This window comes from Lepidochelys olivacea (assembly GCF_965140295.1).
Source record: "Lepidochelys olivacea isolate rLepOli2 genome assembly, chromosome: 21".
NCBI classification, from domain to species: Eukaryota; Metazoa; Chordata; order Testudines; family Cheloniidae; genus Lepidochelys; species Lepidochelys olivacea.
The window spans coordinates 15,745,883-15,765,329 of NC_140431.1; the positions used below are offsets into that span (position 1 = coordinate 15,745,883).

Here is a 19,447-nt window from a genome sequence, read left to right on the forward strand (position 1 = left end):
CTTCATTACCTCACTGCTTGTGTCATCAGCAGGATTTGAACCTGGGACCGTAGTGTTACAAGCAGCTATTTCCACTGCATGCATCCGATGAAGTGAGCTGTAGCTCACGAAAGCTCATGCTCAAATAAATTAAGTCCTCGTTTTTCTTTAAGCAGCTAACTGTAGCTCAGAGGTGGGCAAACTACGGCCCATGGGCCACATCCAGCCCACGGGACCATCCTGCCCAGCCCTTGAGCTCCTGGCTGGGGAGGCTCGCCCCCGGCCCCACCCCTGCCCTGGCTGGAAGCAGTATTAGACTCTTCGAGGAGCAGCCTATGGGAAACACAGGCCATATGCTCTGCTAAGGTAGGTTACACTGTATTAACTAGTCGGGTCACAAGTGGCATGAGTTTAATCTCACCCCAGGGCCCCGATTTCTCCACCCCCCCGATGCCCAGTCTGTGGGCATCTAAGCCCAGGGCAGGCGCGACTCTGAGTCAGGCCTGGGCTGTAAGAGCAGAGCTACCTGGTTAACCCTCATTAACTTCGCTCACAAATGGACAAGTCCCCAAGCACTGCAGTGTGGGTAAGGACCCCAGGCTGGAGCTGCTGCCCCCGAGGGGGCTCCAGGGGTCTGGATCCTTCCATTCACCATCTTCACCTGGTTCCCAGGAGCTCTTTCCATCACCGCTCTGGCATCAGAGCACTCCATGGGGAGGCTCTGTCTGGGCAGGGGCTCTCACCGCAGCTGTGCAGCCAGGCCCCACCTCGCAGCTTGTCTCCCTAATGGCGCCGGAGCCTGGCTAGGGACAGAGCGTGCTCTCCTCGCATGGAGCAGGGACGCCTCACTAACAGCCAGAAGTCTCCCTCGGCCTGCCTGGTTGTGCAGCAGGAGGGCCCCGCTGTTTGTGGTGCGGAGGTCAGTGCCCTACGGGGGACAACTGCCCCCGCTGTCAGACCACAGCGAGGACACTGCTGAGAACAAGGCTGAGTGGGTCTCATTTGCCCCCAAGGGATCTGTCTAAAGCCCAGCTCCCCCCTCTGCGCCATAGGGGTGTTGACACTGTTGAAGATCGACAGGTGGACAGAGCTGACGTGTGCTAATACTCGACCTACTAGGCACCCTCCATGCTAAAGAGAGGCTACGGGAAGACACAGGTTGGGGCTGAGAGGCAGCAACACAGTTGTGTGGGGAGCCCAGGGCTGGAATCGCAGGGTGCTGCAGGTCAGGATTGAGGTCCAGGGCTGTGTGTGGCTCAGAACTGAAAGGGGGGGTGGGGCCCTGCAGGCCAGGAGCAAGGGCCACTTTCAGAATGGGGGTGGGGAACAGTTGTAACACCTCTGTGAGGCTTTAGGCCAAAGGTTTGGCTCCTAGCTGGACCCATAGGGATCCAGAGACCTTTTTGTGGTAAATGGTATTGGTTTCTTTGCCAAATCCCCAGCCACCACCAAGGGGCAGGGTATGCTGGGCCCTGATGATAGGACTTGGTAAAGCACAAGGCTGGTCCAATCTACCGTGCCCTTCAGTTACCCTGGCACAACTGGGGCAGACTGATCTGAGCTCTGATCACTGGCTCCATGACAATGCTGGGAAGTTGTCCCTATACCCTCTGGCAGCAGGACTGTGGTGTTAAGGGACTGGCTCCGCTCGGCTGCTCCTTGGGAAGGGAAGGGCTGGGGCAATTCAGAATCTGAACCCAGCAGAGTTGGGTGAGTGTCTTTGCCCTCTGCTGGCAGACTCCTGGGCACTGCAGGCTGAGATACCAGGAGGGGCTCCAGGGCCCCAGCCATTAGATAGGGAGGGGAGGGGGCTGGGAATTTTCCCACGGAATGCATCTGGATCAGAAGGTTTCTCAGGTGCAGGTGGAATTTTGAGGGGGATGGGTAGAGAGAGGCCAAATGACCCAAAATAGGCAGTAGCTAGGGCCATCACCTGGGAGCACTGGGTTGAATCAGGCAGAGTAGGTCCCCTACATCCCAGATGAGGGCCCTAACCACGGGGCTATTGGCTTTTTTAAAAGGTCTTGGTTTCCTCTCAGGGCAGAACAAAACCAAATCCCCAGCGCTGATGTTTTCTGTGAAAGGGAAGTGGCGTTTTCCAGCCAGCTGTAATGGGGAGGTCACTTAAGAGTCTGGCACGTGTCTGTTTGAAGCAAGCTTTTCTCCCCCCTTAGGTAGGAAGGTTGCCCCAGTTGTTAGTGTGTTAGCTTGGGACTGGGGAGACCTGTATTCAAGGCCCTGCTTTGCATGAGCTGGGGCACGTCCCTTAGCCTTGCTCTGCCTCAGTCCCCCAGCTGTACAATGGAGCTAATACCCCGCAAGGGCCCACAACGGTAAATGCGTTACAGGCTCTGAGGTGCCCAGACGCTTCTACGCTGGGGGCAAGATAAACACATGAGCCTGATTCGGCACAAACGCTGGCAGGTTTCACAGGCTGGGCCGGGGCTGGTTGGGGTTGGTTTGGCCCATGTACACTGTTATCTCCGTGCATGGAGCCCAAGGCGATGGGGGGCTATGCAAGCGTTAAGGCCAACGGAGATGTTTGCTGTATTATCCCCGCACTGGGCGAGACCTCTGCAGTCACTGCCTCCGAGAGACCATGTCCTCTCTCAGGGCTGTGCTCTTGGTTCCCTGTGCAGTCCTGGCTCCCCGGCATGCAAAGCCAGGCTAATCTAACTGGGGATCCTCCCCCCAAAACACCCTCCTTCCTTTGCTGGTTTGCCCTGCAAATCAGAGGGGCATTGCCACGAGGCGGCACGGCGGCAGCAGTGAAGCAGAGTGATGCTGCCACCGTCTCAGGCATTGCTTTTGTGCGGGTGGGTTGTGGCACCATGTCTACAGGACCCCACGCTCTGGGTGTCCCTAAACTGCTGCCTGCCAGAAGCTGGGACTGGACAACAGGGGATGGCTCACTTAAGAATTGCCCTCTTCTGTTCATTTCCTCTGAAGCACCTGGAGCTGGCCACCGTTGGAAGGCAGGACACTGGGCTAGATGGACAATTGGTCCAACCCAGTGTGGCCGTTCTTATTGTCCGATCTGATCTCTCCAGAGAGAACATTCACGGTAGGCCAATGGGCTACGATCTCTCTCTAATACTCCCTGCCCAGCAGCAGTCGGGGCTGTGGTTTTATATCTGGGTTTTCATTGCTTTCTTTTATACCATCTCCTTCCTCCTCTTTCTCTCCCTTCTAGCGGGGGTCACTTCTCTTTCCTCCTTTTTCTTTCTCTCTCTTCATTGCTGCATTTCATTATGGCCGTGGGAGGGCCGAGGGCCGCCATGGGCTGACCTGACAGCGCAGTGACATCTCCCAACCGTGCGATGAGCTCACTGCGCTGGGACATCGCACCGTGGTGACACCATGCTATGGCCAGGTGACCTCACAGCCCAGGAGTCTCGCCTCTTAACCCATTGCAGGGCAGAGGAAGCGTTACTGAGAGCATGGCATGGATGCATGGCAGCTACAATTCTGGAAGAGTCAAAGGTGGCCACAGCCCAATTCCAAATCACACACACAGCGTGCTCCCTGGATTTCCTTGCACGTAAATGTTCCAGTGGACTGGGCTGGGGGGTGGGGGTGCGGAAACGGTGACAAAGGGACAGTTGCAGGTCTCTGACACCAGGTGGCACTGTGGAGTCATTGCAGAGAAGGGCCCTGCTCCCTTCCGTTCCCATAAGGGGTGATTGTGTTGCAGGCCAGGAGAGGGGAATTTGAGGCCCAGGGCTAGACAGATTTGGGAAGGAAGAGGCTCTGGCTGCAGCTCATGTCGGGGCATGCTGTCATGAGTCAGCACCAGGATGTGATGCTCTGGCGTTGTCACAGAGTGCAGGAGGTGCGGCCTGTCCCCCTGCTAACCCTGACCTGGCCTGTGGTGCAGGGGACAGACCATAGAACCGCAATCCGACCCTTACAAGCACCTGGGTTTTCCCAAGTTGCAGTTGCTTCGTTGCTACTTCTCATGACCTCGAGGACTCTGGGCTGCCCACATGCAGCTCCGTTATGCGCCAGCTCCTTGCTGCAGCCCCCAAATCTAGCAGCAAGGTACCTGCCAAGGTCCTGTTGACACTGTAGAAATGTTCTGTGCAACAGCCCCCAACATGGTTGAACCCTGGTCAGTCATGCAGTGCCCTGTGCCTGGTTCTTCCTGCAACCTTGGCTTATAGGCTGGGTCAGGGGCTTGGTTTGATCCAGTCTATGCTGCAAGATCAAACCTTCGGGGGGGGAGGGGGGGCGGGACGGAGGGGACAGGGACACAACTGTAAAGTGTGGGTTGGATCCCTCTTGGTTGACATAGAGAATAACCTACTACCGCTGCCAGCCAATGGTCCTTTAGCTCAGGTAGGAGAGGTGTGTGCTTGCGTCCTGGGTTCAACTCCTGCAGGGGGCTGTAATGTAGTACAGGGTAGGTGGGACTGAAGTTAACCCCAGGAGGTCCATTTGTGCTTTTGGTTACTCCAGATTTACCCCATGTGAGGCAGGGGGGAATTGGCCCTTGGAATCATTAACTGGTTCCTGGGTACAGCTTCCGCTGGGATTTGCTGCCCCAGCCCTTTTAATGAGGAGTAATTAGCCGTGTCTCATTCTTACCACAGACTCGCAGCTCTGGCCATATCCAGCAGCTGCCCTGGGGCTGCGGATGGCTGAGAAATGTGGGTGATCAGTGGCTGCTGGCTGCATTCAGGGAGGCTCTTTCCAACAGTACCTGCGCTCCTCTCCCCTGGGCAGCACCATCGCTAGGATGAAGGGAGCAGCTGGAGGCTTTGCAGGTGCCCGCTGCTCTCCCAGTGCCATTCAAATGGCAGCCGGGCCGGGGTGGGTGGAGGGTCTGAGCCATTCGTGTGGCAGCCAGCCCAGCTCTCCTCAGCCCTGGCCAGGGGCATCCTCCCACCTGCGGCCCTGGACCCTGGAACACAGACAGCATGTGGGCACCTCCCCAACTAATTCCTGCCAACCCAAGAGCACAGTGTGGGCATTTGTCCCCCTCTGGCAGCTAATCTGGCTAAAGCCTTCTTCTGCTGCCTGCCCAGCTCTCTGCTTCTTTAGCTCAAGCAAGAAAGGCTGGTGGGTTTAGTGCTGAAGGTCCTGGATTCAGACCCTGCTGACAACACTGGAAGGGGTGGTGACATCTTTATACCACATGGCCCTGATCTCACATCCTGCCCCTGTCAGTGGGGGATTTGCCCTGGTTTCTCTACCCCCCAAGCATGTGATGCTGGCTGCTTGCCTCACAGACCATCCCACCAAGCCTGTCATCTTGCCTTTCCACTGCTACGAGCCCTGTCTAGTGTCTGTGCTTTTAGAGGATGACAGCCTACTACTGCCGTCAGCTACAAGAGGTACCCCTTTAGCTCAAGTGGCAAAGGCCTGAGTTGTAATGCTGAAGGGTCTAGTTTCAAACCCAGCCCACCCCCACCCACGCATCCACCCCTCCACAAAGCCAGAGGGAAGCACCAGACCATAGCAAGGCCCAGGAGACAAGAGGGAGCCCCTTTGTGGGGATGCGCATATGTGAAGCAACTGATCAAGCCAATGTGTGGGGGTCGGCAAAGCTGCACGCAACCCCCCTAGGTTGTTCGTATCTGGGGCCACTGGGCCTGCCTCCTGCTGGGGTTCATCCTCCAGGGCGTGGCAGAGGCTGGGTGCGCCAGGCCTCTGAGGCATGGTCATAAAGAGGGGGCAGACCCCCACCTGGCCCGGCTGCCACACACAGGACTCAGACCCCACCTGGCCCGGCTGCCATGCGAATGACTCAGACCCTCGCCTGGCACCCTTGCTGTGCAAACAGCTCCCCCCCCCCCCCCCGGGCTCAGGTCGCTGCTGAGCAAAGGGTGGATTTACGCTGCCCTCCTGCCAGTGATTCAGGCCTCAAACCGGCACATCAGCCCTGCAAACCACTAACCCTCCCCCTCACCCCGGGGCTCCGGCAGCCAGGAAAGCCCAGGGGTGGAACCGGGGCTGCTCCGCAGGGATCCTCTCCCTCCCCGGCCGCGCGTGTGCCCATTTGTGAATGAGTCCCAGCTACGCGCCGAGGCCGCCCCCAGCCTGGCCCGGCCCGGCCCGCGCTCGGCTGGGAAGGGTGCCCGTCAGGCAGGAGGGGCGCGGGGCCAGGCTGCGCGGGGGAACATGCAAGCGGGAAGCGGGGAGGCAGGAGAGCCTGGGCGTGCGGCGACACGTCCCGGGCAGGGCAGCGCGGGGCCAGGCGCCCAGGCGGCGCCGGGGCGCCGGGCTCCCGGGGATGCCCCGGCGGGGGCCGGCCCGGCGGCCGTGGCCCCCTCGCAGGTGCTGAAGGAGGGGGTGCTGGAGAAGCGCAGCGGGGGGCTGCTGCAGCGCTGGAAGCGGAAGCGCTGCCTGCTGACCGAGGAGGGGCTGCGGCTCTTCGAGCCCGGCGGCTCCCGCGGCAAGGAGCTGGGCTTCGCCCGCATGCGGGCGGTGGAGTGCGTGGAGTGGAAGCGGCGGCACGTCTACTTCACCGTGGTGACCGAGGGCGGCGGCGAGATCGACTTCCGCGGCCCGCGGGAGGAGCCCGGCTGGAGCGCGGAGATCGGGCTGGGGCTGGTGCGGTTCCAGAACCGCCGGGCCATGCAGAGCGTGCGGGCCCGGCGCGGCGGCGGCGGCGGGGCGGGTGAGAGCCGGGGGCCGGGCGGCGCGGCAGCCGGGGAGAGTGATCCGGGCGGCGGGGTGAATCCGGGGCTCAGCTCTCGGCTCCTTGCTTTGGAACGGGCTCATGTCCCCGAGGCAGCGAACTTCCCTCCAGCTCGGCCCCTGGAGGATAACAACTTTCCGCTGCTACCAGCCCAAGGGGTCACTCCTTCGGCTCAGCCAGGGAGGTCTCCGCTGAGTCTTTGCCTTCCCCCTCTGCTGGTGCAGGGTGTTACCCTGCCCACGCCAAGGGTGATGTGCCAGGCCCCCTTGCCCTTCCCAGAGCCATCCCAGCCCTCCGTCTCCAGGCCCCTCTTTTCCCGCCGTGTTTTCATTGCGGGGCCTATCGCCTGGTTTCCCGGCATGCCCCCAACTCTTCGGGGATTTCAGAGGGAGCTGTGGGTGCCGGGCTGGGTGCTGCATGTATTTACCCTGTGCCAGTCGGGGGTTAGCCTCCCGCAAGGGCCCTGGAGCTGCTGTTTCTGGGACTGGGGGGGGGGAAGAATTTCAGTTCCTCTCTCTGGCCTGGCGGGAGGGGAAAGGAGCGGGGTGGGAGGGGGCCAGGCATAGATCGGGTCTCCACTGAGTGCCAGGACAGGGTTTCCGTAGCCTTTGCCTGGAACCTGGCCATGGGCTGATGAACCCCCTTGCCGCTTCACCCGCGGGTGCAGGCCCTTCCCCCAGGCAGTCACTTCTCTCCATGTGCCAGAGCCCCGCTACAGGACCCTGCCTTCCTTGCCCTAGTGCTGCTGACATGGGATCCCAGCTGGCAAGCCCGGGTGTTTCAGGACTGGGTTGCCAGTGCCCTCACCCCCGCCCCCTGCCTTGGAGACAAAGTGCCAGGTCCCGCTGCCGGCCTCCTGGGCATGCTCCAACCTGGGCAGGTGCTGGGGCAGCTGCAGATACCCGTGCCTGGAGCAGCCCTGAGCGCTGTGGTGGCTTGGAGTGTGGGGGAGAGGGGGTTGGATGGGAAGCAGCCAGCCCTGGCTCCTAGACCCCCCTCCAGCACGTCCGCCAAGCCCCTGGCTGATTTCCAGGCACTTGGCACCGCTTCTGTGCGGGATTGGAGCTGGGAGGGCTGATCCCTCTGCACGGTGAGTGGGGCAAGCTTCCCGCCCCCGCCCAGGCTAGTGACAGCATCCACACGATGGGAGAGGTCCCCTCCCAGCATGCCCTGGCCCTCGGGGTGGCTGTGGTGACCACAACCCTGCTGCTGTGAAACTTGGAGCTCTCAAGCTGGAAAACACCCACGGGGCTCTTCTTTGCTCCCACAGCCCCAAAGCAGGGCTCGATCCTGCGGGGTGCCTGGGAGCCCATTTCTCCACTACTCCCTTCCTGTGTTTGGGGCAGGGTGGGGGGCTTCAAGCCACCTTTGCTCTCCCCCTGGTCTGGGCCTGGCCAAGCCCCAGGGTACGTCAGAGCTCTCCATCTGTCCTGACTCGGGTGGAGCAAGCCATGGCTTATACCACAACCCTGTGTGCGCCCCTCTCAGCATATTCCTCTGGCCTAAACCCAAGCTGGGGCCAGATTCCCCCAGATGTAAATAGGTGGAATGCCCCATAGACTTCCCCAGAGTCTATCCCACTTACCCCAGGTCTGAGCTGGGCCCCTCAATGCCCAGATGAGCTCCCAGGTGCCCATGCCAGCCAGTCCCCTGGCCCTGAACTGGGCAGCCACCCTCGCTAACCGGTGTATTCCCTTTGGCAGCAATCCAGTACGACACAGCCCCGAGCGGCCAGGCCACAGACCCGGAGGGACACAAGGAAAGGACGGGGATGCGGGAGGGGCGCTCGCTCGCTGGTGAGGAAAACGGAGTCCCTGGCTATGAGTGAAAGCAGGGCCCTGGCTTCGAGAGGGACAGCCGGCGTTTCAGCGCCAAAGGCCCGATGAGCCTGGACCACATCTGCTACCAGCTGCTGCGAACCTCCCCCCGTCCCTGCTGAGCCATAGGTGCTGCACCAGTCTGCAAGCGCTCCGTATAGCTTGGCCCAGGGATCAGGGGTCCACTGGTCCAGTCAAGGGCCTGCTGGAGAGGTAGGAAGAGGAGCACCCAGCGGGATAAAAGCCCAGGATGACAGCAAGAACCAAAGCAAGATTGTTTCACGCCTCATCAGCCTGCTGCTGGCTGGACGCCAGAAGGGACTCGACTGTGCCAGTGGGCCGGGGAGCCCATCCAGCACGCTGGACCTGCCATGTCTCTGCTGCCCAGGCTCAGCCAGGCATCTTCGTGATCCAGAGGAGCATCTCTTCCATCTCGTGGTGACAAGCTGCCCCGTAGCTGAGCCGGCTGGGGCCGTGATGAACTGGAAGTCAGCTGCCCTATGTCTCTTCTCCTTAGACTGATCCTGCGGACTGGAGTAGCTGGCGATCCAAGCTGAAGATGCAAAATTTCAGCATCCAGAGAATTAGCCTGGTGGGATGCCAGGGTGTAGGTGGGAGTGGGTTCCTGAGCAGAGTGATTGCGTGGTGCCGTTCCCCTGTTTGGCTGGGACCTGTGTGATGACAGGCTTCAGCGAGAAGGCGTGAGCCTGTCTCGGCCGGTGACCTGTCTGGACAGAGGGGTTGTGAGGACGGCCCTGAATGAATTCCTCCCTTGGTAACAGATGGTGCAAGCGCTCGGATGCCCTGCCCCACTGGGTCAGACCGGCTCCCCTGCCAGGATGGGGAGTCACTGCTGTTGGTGTGTCGGGACAATCGACAATGCGGGCCCCTGGGCCACCGACAGCAATGGGTGGTTTGTGTCTGGAACGCTTTGGTCATCAGACGGTGCCCATTCCGCACTCTGCTGCTTCCTGGTTTGCATCTTCACCTTGTTGGGGTCGGGGCAGTTCCCCCTGTGCACAGATCTGCCGATGCCCCTCAGTCCTGATTCGCAGCCCTCTGCTTTTCCGGCCCTGGGCTCCCCCCACCCCACAGATCTGCCCCAGCCCCGGTTTTGCACCCTGCTGTGCCCATCCTGGGCCTCCATGCGAAGGCCAAGCTGAGTGGTAATTTTGTGACAGGGACCAATAAACGTTACAGGGATGTAAATGTTATCCTTCCTCCTCTGCTGTGATCATTTGTTGGGCGGGGGGGTGGCCCCAAAGAAGGAAGGGAACCAATTGACAGCCCAAAGCAGCCATGTCCTGAATGCTCCTTGTAAAGGATTTTTTATGAGATTAAAGATGACCACTGGGGATTGGGATGAAACATTTGAAGTAGAGGTGTAACAATCTGAAGGGGAGCACTGGAAGTGTTCTGTTTCACGGCTCGCACACGCACAAGTGAGGTAAAAACACAAACACTCTTGCTGGAAGGTTGCACCGGCCCACGCCTTGGTTTCTGAGAATTCATCGTGGTAAACCAGAGAGACAAAGCAGAGAGACACACCTCATCCCACCATTTTCTAGGCTGCTTCTCTCCAGGCTGGCCAGCTGCTGACTGATGCAGATCACGCAGCTTCCCTCTGAGGCCCCTAGCCTCCAAGCAGGACCAGGAAATCCCTCAAGCTTAAAGTGATGGCTTGTTCTTTGTAACCAGTTTCCAGTACACCACAGCAAGGAGTCCCATGGATTGTCCCATGTGCTACATCAGAGACAGGCCTGGGCTGTGATGATGCAAAGGGGGCTGCAGGTCACAGACAGACCCAGCTGGTCTCTCTAGCTTCCACAGCTTGCACTGCCCTGGCATTGCACGGTGGCCTGGGCTGATGGACTGCCAGGGGGAAGGAGGAATTCTCAGATGAAGCCTGGGAGCCTGAGATTAAAATCAAGGGAGAGTCTCAAAGACCTGAGAGGTGGCAAACAGCTTAGAAAACACAGCAGCAGCGCCAACAGGAAGGGCTAGTGCTGGCCAGAGGGGCAGGGAGCCAGCCAGGGCCCACTCTCAGCCCATCGCCCCCTGGGGTTAGGATTCCCCCTGCGCCAGGCTTCACAGTCGGGATTCGGTGGCATTACAGGGGTGCCCAGGCCTCATGCTGGCTCTGTAGGCAGGGGGGGGGGGCCACCCACTGTGCAAGGATGCTTGTGCAGTTCCCTTTGCGGGGGCTGATGAACCACCCCTTCCAGGTAGCATCCTCCACCGCATCCACCGCACCCTGGGACCTTTCATTGCGGGCCTGGTAGTGAGAGGCCAGTTCCCTAGTGCCAGATGGTTCTTGCCCTATATGGCATGGCACTCCGTTGCCAATTGATGGGCACTCAACCTTCCTTATCCTTCTAAGTAACAATGAGGTCTTGGGCCTTGCTCTGGGGAGAGCGGCAGGGGTGGTTCGGTGGCTCCCCAGATTGTTCACCAAGCGCCCACAGCCTGGGTGAAGCTCTGGGAAAACACTGGCCCTCAAAGCCTGCTCTGCTCCACCTGGTCTGAGTTTGACACAAGTATTTTGCAAAGCTCTCACAGTTGGGAGGGGAGCACCTGCCCCGCATGCCGCTCCGGCCTCATGCAGGAGGGTGTGTTGAACGGGGAAGGGTTAACATCACCCCTCAATGTCCCTGGACCCGGCTGGATGCAGACCCATCCCTGAGGGGAGGCAGTCGGGAACTCTGTGAGGCGGCCCTCCAGAATCCAGCGGCGAGACAGCCTAGAACGCAGAGATGTTGCAGCCTGGAACCTCCGGAGGGAGGCTGGAGCCTTGTGGGGAGACAGGCAGGGTTTCTCTGTGGCCTGTGCTGCTCTGGGCACTTATCGTTTGTCATGGCTTTGCTGCTGCAGGGTTTGCAGGGACCAGGTGTCTCGGTATTTAAAAAACACGTTCAAGCATCTGCTTCTCGCTCTTGTGTCCGTAAAATGCAGCCCTGCGGTGGGGGACTGAGCTCCTCTCCCGCTGCTCCGGGCAGGCACGCTGTTTATGGGCTGAGCAGTGGGAGCAGGAAGGACGTGGAGCGCGGTATTGGCAGGTACGAACATGGAGCAAGGTGCCAGCTCCTTATCAGAGGCAGGTTCCTCTGGAATGCGAGACAGACCCCCAGAGGGGTCGCTCCCCCAGAGGGGAAGTGTGGGTGGGTGAGGCTATCTGCACCAGAACCGCAGGGGACAGGGGCTCTATGCACGTCCGGAGCGAAGCCGAGGCTTGTGCTGCCCCCCGGGGCCAAGGTGTGAGGCAACACTCCTGCCTCTTGCGGGCTCTCCTTGCTCCTCCCCCGTGGCTGGGATGGCCGTGAATCACTCAGCCCTGGAAGGAGATGGAGGTCCACGCTCTCAGCTATTTCGAAAACCCAGCGAGTCTGTGGGTGGAACACGGGCATTTCCACATCCCGTCTGCTGGTCCCTAAGGATGTGGTCGGTGCAGAGCATGGCACAGCTGGGGTCAGCTCCTCTTGGTATCCGCTACTGGGGGCGGTTCCTAGCCCCCCGGGGTCCCTGTAAACTCTCTGCCAGCCGGTGATGGGGACTAGAGCAGACCCATCAGGAGCTCAGTGTGCTCCCATGTGCGTGTATCTGTGTACGTCCTGCACATTCTGCAGCTGGGACTCCGAACCAGACCCCACTGTGGCTCCCTCAGAGCTGCCAGCCCCTCTGCAGCACCTCAGTGGAAGAGCCATAGGCCTGAGCCGGTGATAGGTGTTCTCCCCAGCAGAGGCCAGTGACATACATGCGCGTAAGCCAAGTCGGGCACACGCTTCCCGGGCGGGGACAGGTCGCTCTCTGCATGCAGCCTGTTTTCTTGCTGTCGGTGTGGAGAGCTAGCGGAAGGGAGGAAACACATGCAGTATGTTGCCAGCTCTCACGATTTTTTTTTGCCAGTCTTGCGATATTTATCGTTTTTACTAAAGCCCCAGCTCCCGGAGTCATGGGAGTGAGTGAGGACCTTGGCTCGCATTTAACAACAAAGCGTCCAGTCCTGGTTGCAGAGGGCAAGCCGTAAAGCATGACCCAGGAGGCAAAGAAACAGAACCCAATGTTTTTACAAACTCTCCTGATTTTTAAGCCAGGCTGGTATTTCGGGGCCTGACTCGGGAGTTGTGAGTGCTTGGGGCCGACATGCTGCAGGGGTCACACTCCACAGGGGCGTGAATTCCCACATGCTCCGCAACAGCTGGAAGGCAAAAGCTTTATTTGTTTCTTCACCTCCAGCCTGGGACAACACCCTGTAACAACACACAAGCACCGCCCCACCCCTGGTCAGGAAGCAGGGCCTGCTGCAGAGCCGGCCTGGGGCAACCTAACAAGCACAGCCGGCCTGTAGCAGGCTGCCTGTTCAGCTCCCTCACCGGCTTGGTCTGAGGAGTCAGCAGACTGGCTCCTAAGCCCAGCAGCCGCAGAAGTTCATTTGTGCTCAAAGCAGTTGCCCACGGTTGCAATAGCTCCCGCGCCTGTTGCCCCCCAGCCCTGCTCCCGCCTTGGTCTCACTCTGACCCTCAGCGCCGATTCCTGACTCTGGCTCTGACCTTTGGCATCTGGCCACTGACTCCTACTCTAACTGCTGTGACTGTCCAAGTCCCAGTCTCTGATAGCCCCAACACGGGTACCCAGCTATACAGACAGGGAAAGCACAGCTGGAAAAGCAATCCCCACCCACGCAAGGCCCCCCATTCACACTAATGCCCCACAATCCCCTGCCCTTGTGATCTGACTCCTGGCCATTCCGTGATTCTGTAAAGCTGAAGGGGCCTTTCTTACCTCCCCGCCCAGTCGGGCTGTGAACAGACTTCAGGTCTCAGCTGCAGAGTCTGGCTAAACCCACTCCACAAAGCCCCATTTGCTAGAGAGATTCTCCCTAGCAGGAGTGGCTCAGGCAGGGCCCCACACTAGCTGCCCGTGTCTCTGCTGTTCTCTCTTCAGGGAGCTGTGCCGGGAGCTGGAGAGAGGCTGATGGGCAGACGGGCAGCCATTGCCACGGACAAGTGAAAAAGACAAATGGGTGATAAAAGGGATCATTAAGGAAAGGAGCGAAGTGATGGGTGTAGGCCACTCTGCTGGGTGTACCATGATCCTGGTCTGCCCTGAGACACCCACCCACCCCGACGCATTTCTGCTGCTGCTCCTCCAGCTTGCCCTCCCAGACCCCCTCTCCCCCCTTGCTATTCCTATTGTGGAGTCTCTCCTGAGCAGAGACCAGATGCTGCAAAAACAGGAGGTTTGTTGGATGTGGATAGACCCCAGGGACTTGGAACGAAGCCCCAGACATATTTCGTGGTGGGGCTGACCCAGGAGAGGAGTGGTTAATATCCCAGCATGCTCTGGAGCGCATTGGACGTGGGTGAGAGGCTGAGATCATTTTACTTTCTGCCTTTGAGGGCTGAATTTTAATATACAGTTTCAGAGAGAAAGGTCACCAAGAGTCTGCAATGAGCACGCAGCAAGGACGTCCCAGCCAGGCTCCTGCTGACTATGCACAGGGGAGGGGCCGGCTCCAGCCACACCAGCCCCTTATACTGGGCTAGACTGGGATCAGCCTCATGAATCCTGTGAGTAAATCTACACCGCACGCAGGGAAACCTCACACTGAACTCTGCCCCCAAACAGGGACACCACACAAACACACACACAAGCCCCAGCTCCTGGAGTCAGGTGAGTCAGTGAGATTCTTAGCTTGTGGAAGGGGACTGTTGCCCCCTTACTAATATTCAGTGGGGGTGTTTTGGTTGGCTAGCTCCCAGTACTAAAAGGGGAAGGGTCTATGGGAAACCAGGACCTGAGACTGATAATCCCCAGGAACAATGGGGAGAGGCCAATGCTCCAGGTCAGCCTGAATGACAGGGTGGGCAGGCTAATCAGAGAGTCAGGAGGCCAGGGAGGTCCCGTGGGGCCGAGCTAAGGAGAGAGCAGGGGCCCAAGCTGAGCTGGGGAGCAGAGCTGTGCCAGATCCAGAGGGACCAGAAAAGCAGCCCAGAGAGAGCAGACCCTGTCCTGGGAGCAGAGCTGCAGCCCCAAAGCCAGAGGCACAGCCCTGGGAGAGCAGACTTGCCCTGGGAGCAGAGCTGCAGCAACCAGAGCCAGAGGGGCCAGAAAAGCAGCCCAGGGAGCAGGTCAGTGCTGGGAGCAGAGTCACAGAAGCAGCCTGCAGAGCAGACCTGTCCTGGGAGCAGAGCCGCAGCAACCAGAGCCAGAGGGGCCAGAGAAGCAGCCCAGAGAGAGCAGACCCTGTCCTGGGAGCAGAGCTGCAGCCCCAAAGCCAGAGGCACAGCCCAGAGAGAGCAGACTTGCCCTGGGAGCAGAGCTGAAGGGAGCAGAGCCAGAGGGGCCAGAGAAGCAGCCCAGGGAGCTGGGGGCAGAGCAGCAGCGGCAGTGTAGAGACCGAGTGGTGGAGCCGGGGCTGGAGCCGTCCGGAGCTGGGTGCGGTGAGCAGCTGGGGAGACCGAGGGGGACCCTGGGCAGTGGGCCCAGCACAGGGAGACGCCTCAGCCAAGGGGCTCTGCAGGCCAGGCTTGGATCATAACCCCGACAGGGCGGGGGCAACACTGGGAAGAAGGGTCCCACCACTTAGAGCGTGTGGCCACCACCAGAGCGAGTGTCCGACCCCCAGCATCCCTGCAGCACAGCCAGGGCCAGAGCAGGGGGCCTGGGACTTACAAGGAGCAGACTGTGAACTGCCCTGACGTTCCAGAGACACTGTTTGTGGTGTTCCCTGCCACAGAGCGGGGTGATGTGTTTCCTTTCACCTTTCCCATTTTCCCTTATTCTTTTTAAAATTAATTGTTGATTAAATAACTTGCATTTGCTTTAACTTGTATGTAATGGTCAGTGGGTCAGAGAAGTGCCCAGTGCAGAGAGAGTACCCTGGAGTGGGGACACCCTAGCCCCTGTCCTAGGTGACCACAGCAGAGTTGGGGGTCGAGCCCCCCAGGAATCCTGGGCCCAGCCTTGTTGGGGTTACAAGGAATCTGCCAGACAGGAGAGTGGAAGGGGAGTCCTCAAGGGCAGGGAGGCAACTGGGTAAAGGAAGTGGGAGCGAGGACTCAGATCCTCTCGCTAGCCCACTTCACCGGGGTCGTGCAGAAGCCAGGAAAGTTCCCCACAAGAGCGGGACTGTTCCTCCGCTTACACCTGCATTTAAAAAAACCAAGTGTGTTTCCCACTGTGGTGGTTGTGAAGAAAAGCTGGATACGTGACCGAGTGGGACCACATCCTAAAGGATCAGATACCAGAAGGCAAAGAAAAAGAGCCCCAAAGATGATGTTAAAAATCTCATGATTTTTAAACCTGTCTTGTGATTTTTGATGGCTTGGGCTGGCAATAACGAGGAAGCTCAGAGGCAGCCAGAAAAGCAAAGAAAACACTCACTAGAAGTTTTCCTAACCTCATCCGCTTTTTACTGGTTAATTCCAGTGGGGGGTTTGATGTAGCCACCAAGCCAACAAGGAAGCGAAGCCTTAGAGGAGGCAAAGAGCTACTGAAAGATTAATTCAGGGATCACAAAAGGAGGCAGGGGCTGTATCTGTTCAGTGATCGGCAGGGAGATAGTTTGCAACACTGACGTTCAAAACGTCGTCAGTAAGTTTCAGAGTTAAAAGCCACAGCAATGCAGAAAGACAAATTACGCTTGTTTTAGCCCCAGTAGAACTGCAGTGATATAAAGCCAGTGTGAGAGACATCAGAAACAGGCCTGGGGTTCCTTGCAGACGTGGGCAGACATCACTGCATCAGTGCCATGACTGATAGTTTTCTTTGCAGAATCTTTGGACCTGAGTCTCCTCTCATGCTGGTGTAGACCAGGAATAACTAGTGGCTCAGTCCCACTCCTGGGGTCATAGGAACAGCACCCCAATTCTGTTCAACCCCGGCAGGAGGCTCCTTCCCCAGGTGCCGTCCCTGGACCCCTGAATTCTGCCCCCTATGCTCCAAAACGAGCTCCCTGTGCTGGGGTATACAACCCCCGCCCTGGTACTGAGGGGGTTAAGGGGAGCTGGAGAGCTCAGTTAGGGCATCTGGAGGCGCAGAGAAGGGGTGTGGGCTCAGTGAAGGACAAGACCCAGCTCGGAGGACTGGGGACTTGGCAAGGCTTGCAGACTGGAGTGAGTTGGAGCGGTTGGCCTGGACAAGGACAGGGAGCCAGCCCCAGGGGTTTGCATTCCAGGGTGGGAATGGGCTGGGGGCAGCCTCCAGGGAGAAGCCCTGGGAGTGGCTACTCCAATGGTGAGAGGAGGCCAGGAGGAGCAGAAAAGGGTGGATTGCTCACCAGCATTGGAGTATCGATGCTGACTGCGGTAGGATGCTGAGACCCCAGAAGGGGTGGGGCACTCATGTGAGCTACAGCATCAAGTGGCTGCAGACTGCTGGAGTCCAGAGGGCAGAAGGACTGCCATGCTAGGTCTCACCACAAGGAGGCACCCTAGGACGATGGGGTTCGTGTTCTGGACTAAGGACAGAGGCAGATCTGACTGAGCCTGGCTCGGCCCAGGAGAGAGCACAGGCGGGATCCTCAGCTGGCCCCTTTATCCCAGCTGAGCATCTGGGCCCAGGCCTGGTTTGGAAGCCCTGCGGACACAGGGTGGGGAGGCTCTCGCTGGGGCCTTCTGGGATTCTGTCTAAGGAAAACATGGATAAACTTTTGCTCTCTCCCTCCCCCATCCCCTTCCTCTGCCCTGCAGGAACCTTTCCCGGAGTCAGCAGCCCGGCTGTAAAACTCTCACCCACGCAGACAGCTGCACCCCAGCACGGAGCCGCCGTGGGCTTAACCCTTTCCGGGATAGGATGGAAGGAAGGAAGGAAAAACCACATGGACAAATAAAGGACAAGGCTTTATTTTAAGGGACGTTCCAGGGACACACCATTTCCCTTGGCATAACATGCATTTTTCTCTCAAACGTACACTTCTGCTGCCCTCAAGTATACTGTGGAATGATCATAAGCCTCAACTGAATGTTTAAAGTGGTACTGATCAGTTACATCTTAAATCCAGGGCCCCTGGTCACCCTCTGGCACAAATCAATGAAAGAAGGGACTCCCCCTTACAACAAGGGCCGGGTGGTCACGCTATCCCTGGGTGCTGCTGGCTGCAGAGGGAGGATCTGGATGGGGGAGGTTGGTCACTTCTCTGTTCCAGGGACCTGCTGCACCCAGGCTGTGCTCCCGGGCCCTGCGCTAGTCGAATGCCAGGGATGGGGTGAGGGGCTCAGTGCAGTGGAGCTTTGGCTGGAGTTCAGAGCTGATGCTGGTCTGGGTCAGGGACGTGGCGTGCAGAGCGCAAGCTGAGAGCAAATTGCCTGAACAAATGTCCCGGCAGTGCCTGCTGCGGCTGCTGCCCTTGCCCAGGGCGTGGGCTCTCGGCAGCTGCATCCAGACAGGAAGTTTGGTTTTCCTTTGGCAGGGAGGGGAAATCTCCCCTGTTAACCCCTTACAAGCCTTTGCCCCTGCTGCAGCCTGCTCTGTGCATATCTGCAGGCTCAGATGGGGCCTGCTGTTCTGGAGCTGCCCAGGGTATGACAGTAACCCAGAGGGGGTAAATTCCCTTCCCCCTCCTCCCCGCTCCCCCTGGGATGTGGCTGGTCAGGAGCCTGGTGAGGGGCTATGGTGGAGTCTCTGGCCTGGAGGCTGCTGGCTCAGATCAAGGTTGTGCTGGCTGGCAGCAGAGCCAGCGTCGTCCCCGTGAGAGTCCTGGTAGGTGCTTGTGGAAAGGCAGCTTCGGAGCAGGACTTTTGTCTAGGTCCCATGGACGAGTGTCCACACCGATTTCCCCCGCCCCCGGCCCATGCTGGCAAGCACAGCACAGAGACCAAGGATTGAATGGGTCATGGATACCATGCCCCCCAGCTCCTGGGCCATGGGCAGGAGGGATCACGGGGACCGGAGCTGGCCCAAGTTGCCCCTGTTCTGTAGCTAAGCAGCGCCCAGCCCTGTGTCTCTGGCGCCTCTTGCCAGCGCTGAAGTGACCCTCAGAGATGGAAAGATGGTGGCTGGGTGGCGTTCAAAGGGGAGGCCCTGAATCTGTCTCCCATTGGACCTTGCAAGGCGCTGCCCGCGGCACAAGGGCCATAGCCCCCCGCCCTTCCTACACATGCAGCATCTCCCCAACAAAAATCTCTGCTAGCTGGAGAAGACAGCAGAAAATGGATACCAGCGCGGAAAGCTACACAGGCCCTCAGCTGGGCAGTGCCTGGAGGCAATCTCAGCTCACGCAACTTGGCAAGTTATTCCCGTTCCTGCCCTGCTGCAGGGGGTGGGCTCCAGCTGTGAGGGGCACTCGGTAGCATGGCGTGCCCCAGTCATCCCTGTGGAACCCAGGCCAGGATTTAGGGACACCTGATGCGGTGCCAGGGAGAGAACCACCGGGCCTGGCTGTGTCCAGCTGCCTTGGGCACGAATCCTCTCCGGGCACGGTGAAGTCTTGCCCATGCCCGCTGTGCAAGGGAGAGGGCAGCAGGGCCAAGCCTTGGGGGGGGCGGCAAGCCCTGCTGCTGGGAGTGGGGTGATAGTCTGACACCTCTGACATTCGGCATGCATGGGTTCGGCTCTCGGGAACGAGTTGGAAGGTGCCCTCTCGTGGCCGATGGAAAACCTGCATGCTTTAAGGAAGGGCTTCATCTTTTATTTGCAAAGCAGCCAAAATTGTGGCAAAAGCACGGGCCTACGCCTCAAAGCCCTCACACTGGGCACCAGAACGGGGCGGGGAGAAGTTGGGGCACGGAGGGAGGAGGAAACTCAAAATTATCAGGGGAAACCTTCCTGGCAGTGTGATCTCTGCCATAGGCCATGGGATAGTCTCCCAAGGGAAGGGGCTAGAAGACACCCCAAAGATTGGGACTTTGAAAAGGAGACTGGACAAAACATGCAGTAAGGCTCAGCCCTGCATTGGCTTTTTCTCCTGGAACTTCCATACTTCCATCCCACTATGCCGGGTGTGCAAGTTCTGGATGGTACTAAAGACTTGGTGCCTGGATCCCTTTGCACTGGGCTGGTGAATTAGTGC

General features: G+C 59.0%; 1 protein-coding gene across 1 annotated transcript; it reads left to right on the forward strand.

Annotated features, from left to right (window-relative positions):
- The first annotated feature begins 5,856 nt into the window (after positions 1–5,856).
- Positions 5,857–9,653, forward strand: PHLDA3 (pleckstrin homology like domain family A member 3). The gene is made up of 2 exons (XM_084611534.1): positions 5,857–6,601; positions 8,326–9,653. The coding sequence occupies exons 1-2, from the start codon at positions 6,103–6,105 to the stop codon at positions 8,448–8,450; spliced, it is 624 nt and encodes a 207-aa protein (XP_084467660.1). The 5' UTR covers positions 5,857–6,102; the 3' UTR covers positions 8,451–9,653.
- The last annotated feature ends 9,794 nt before the right edge of the window (positions 9,654–19,447 follow it).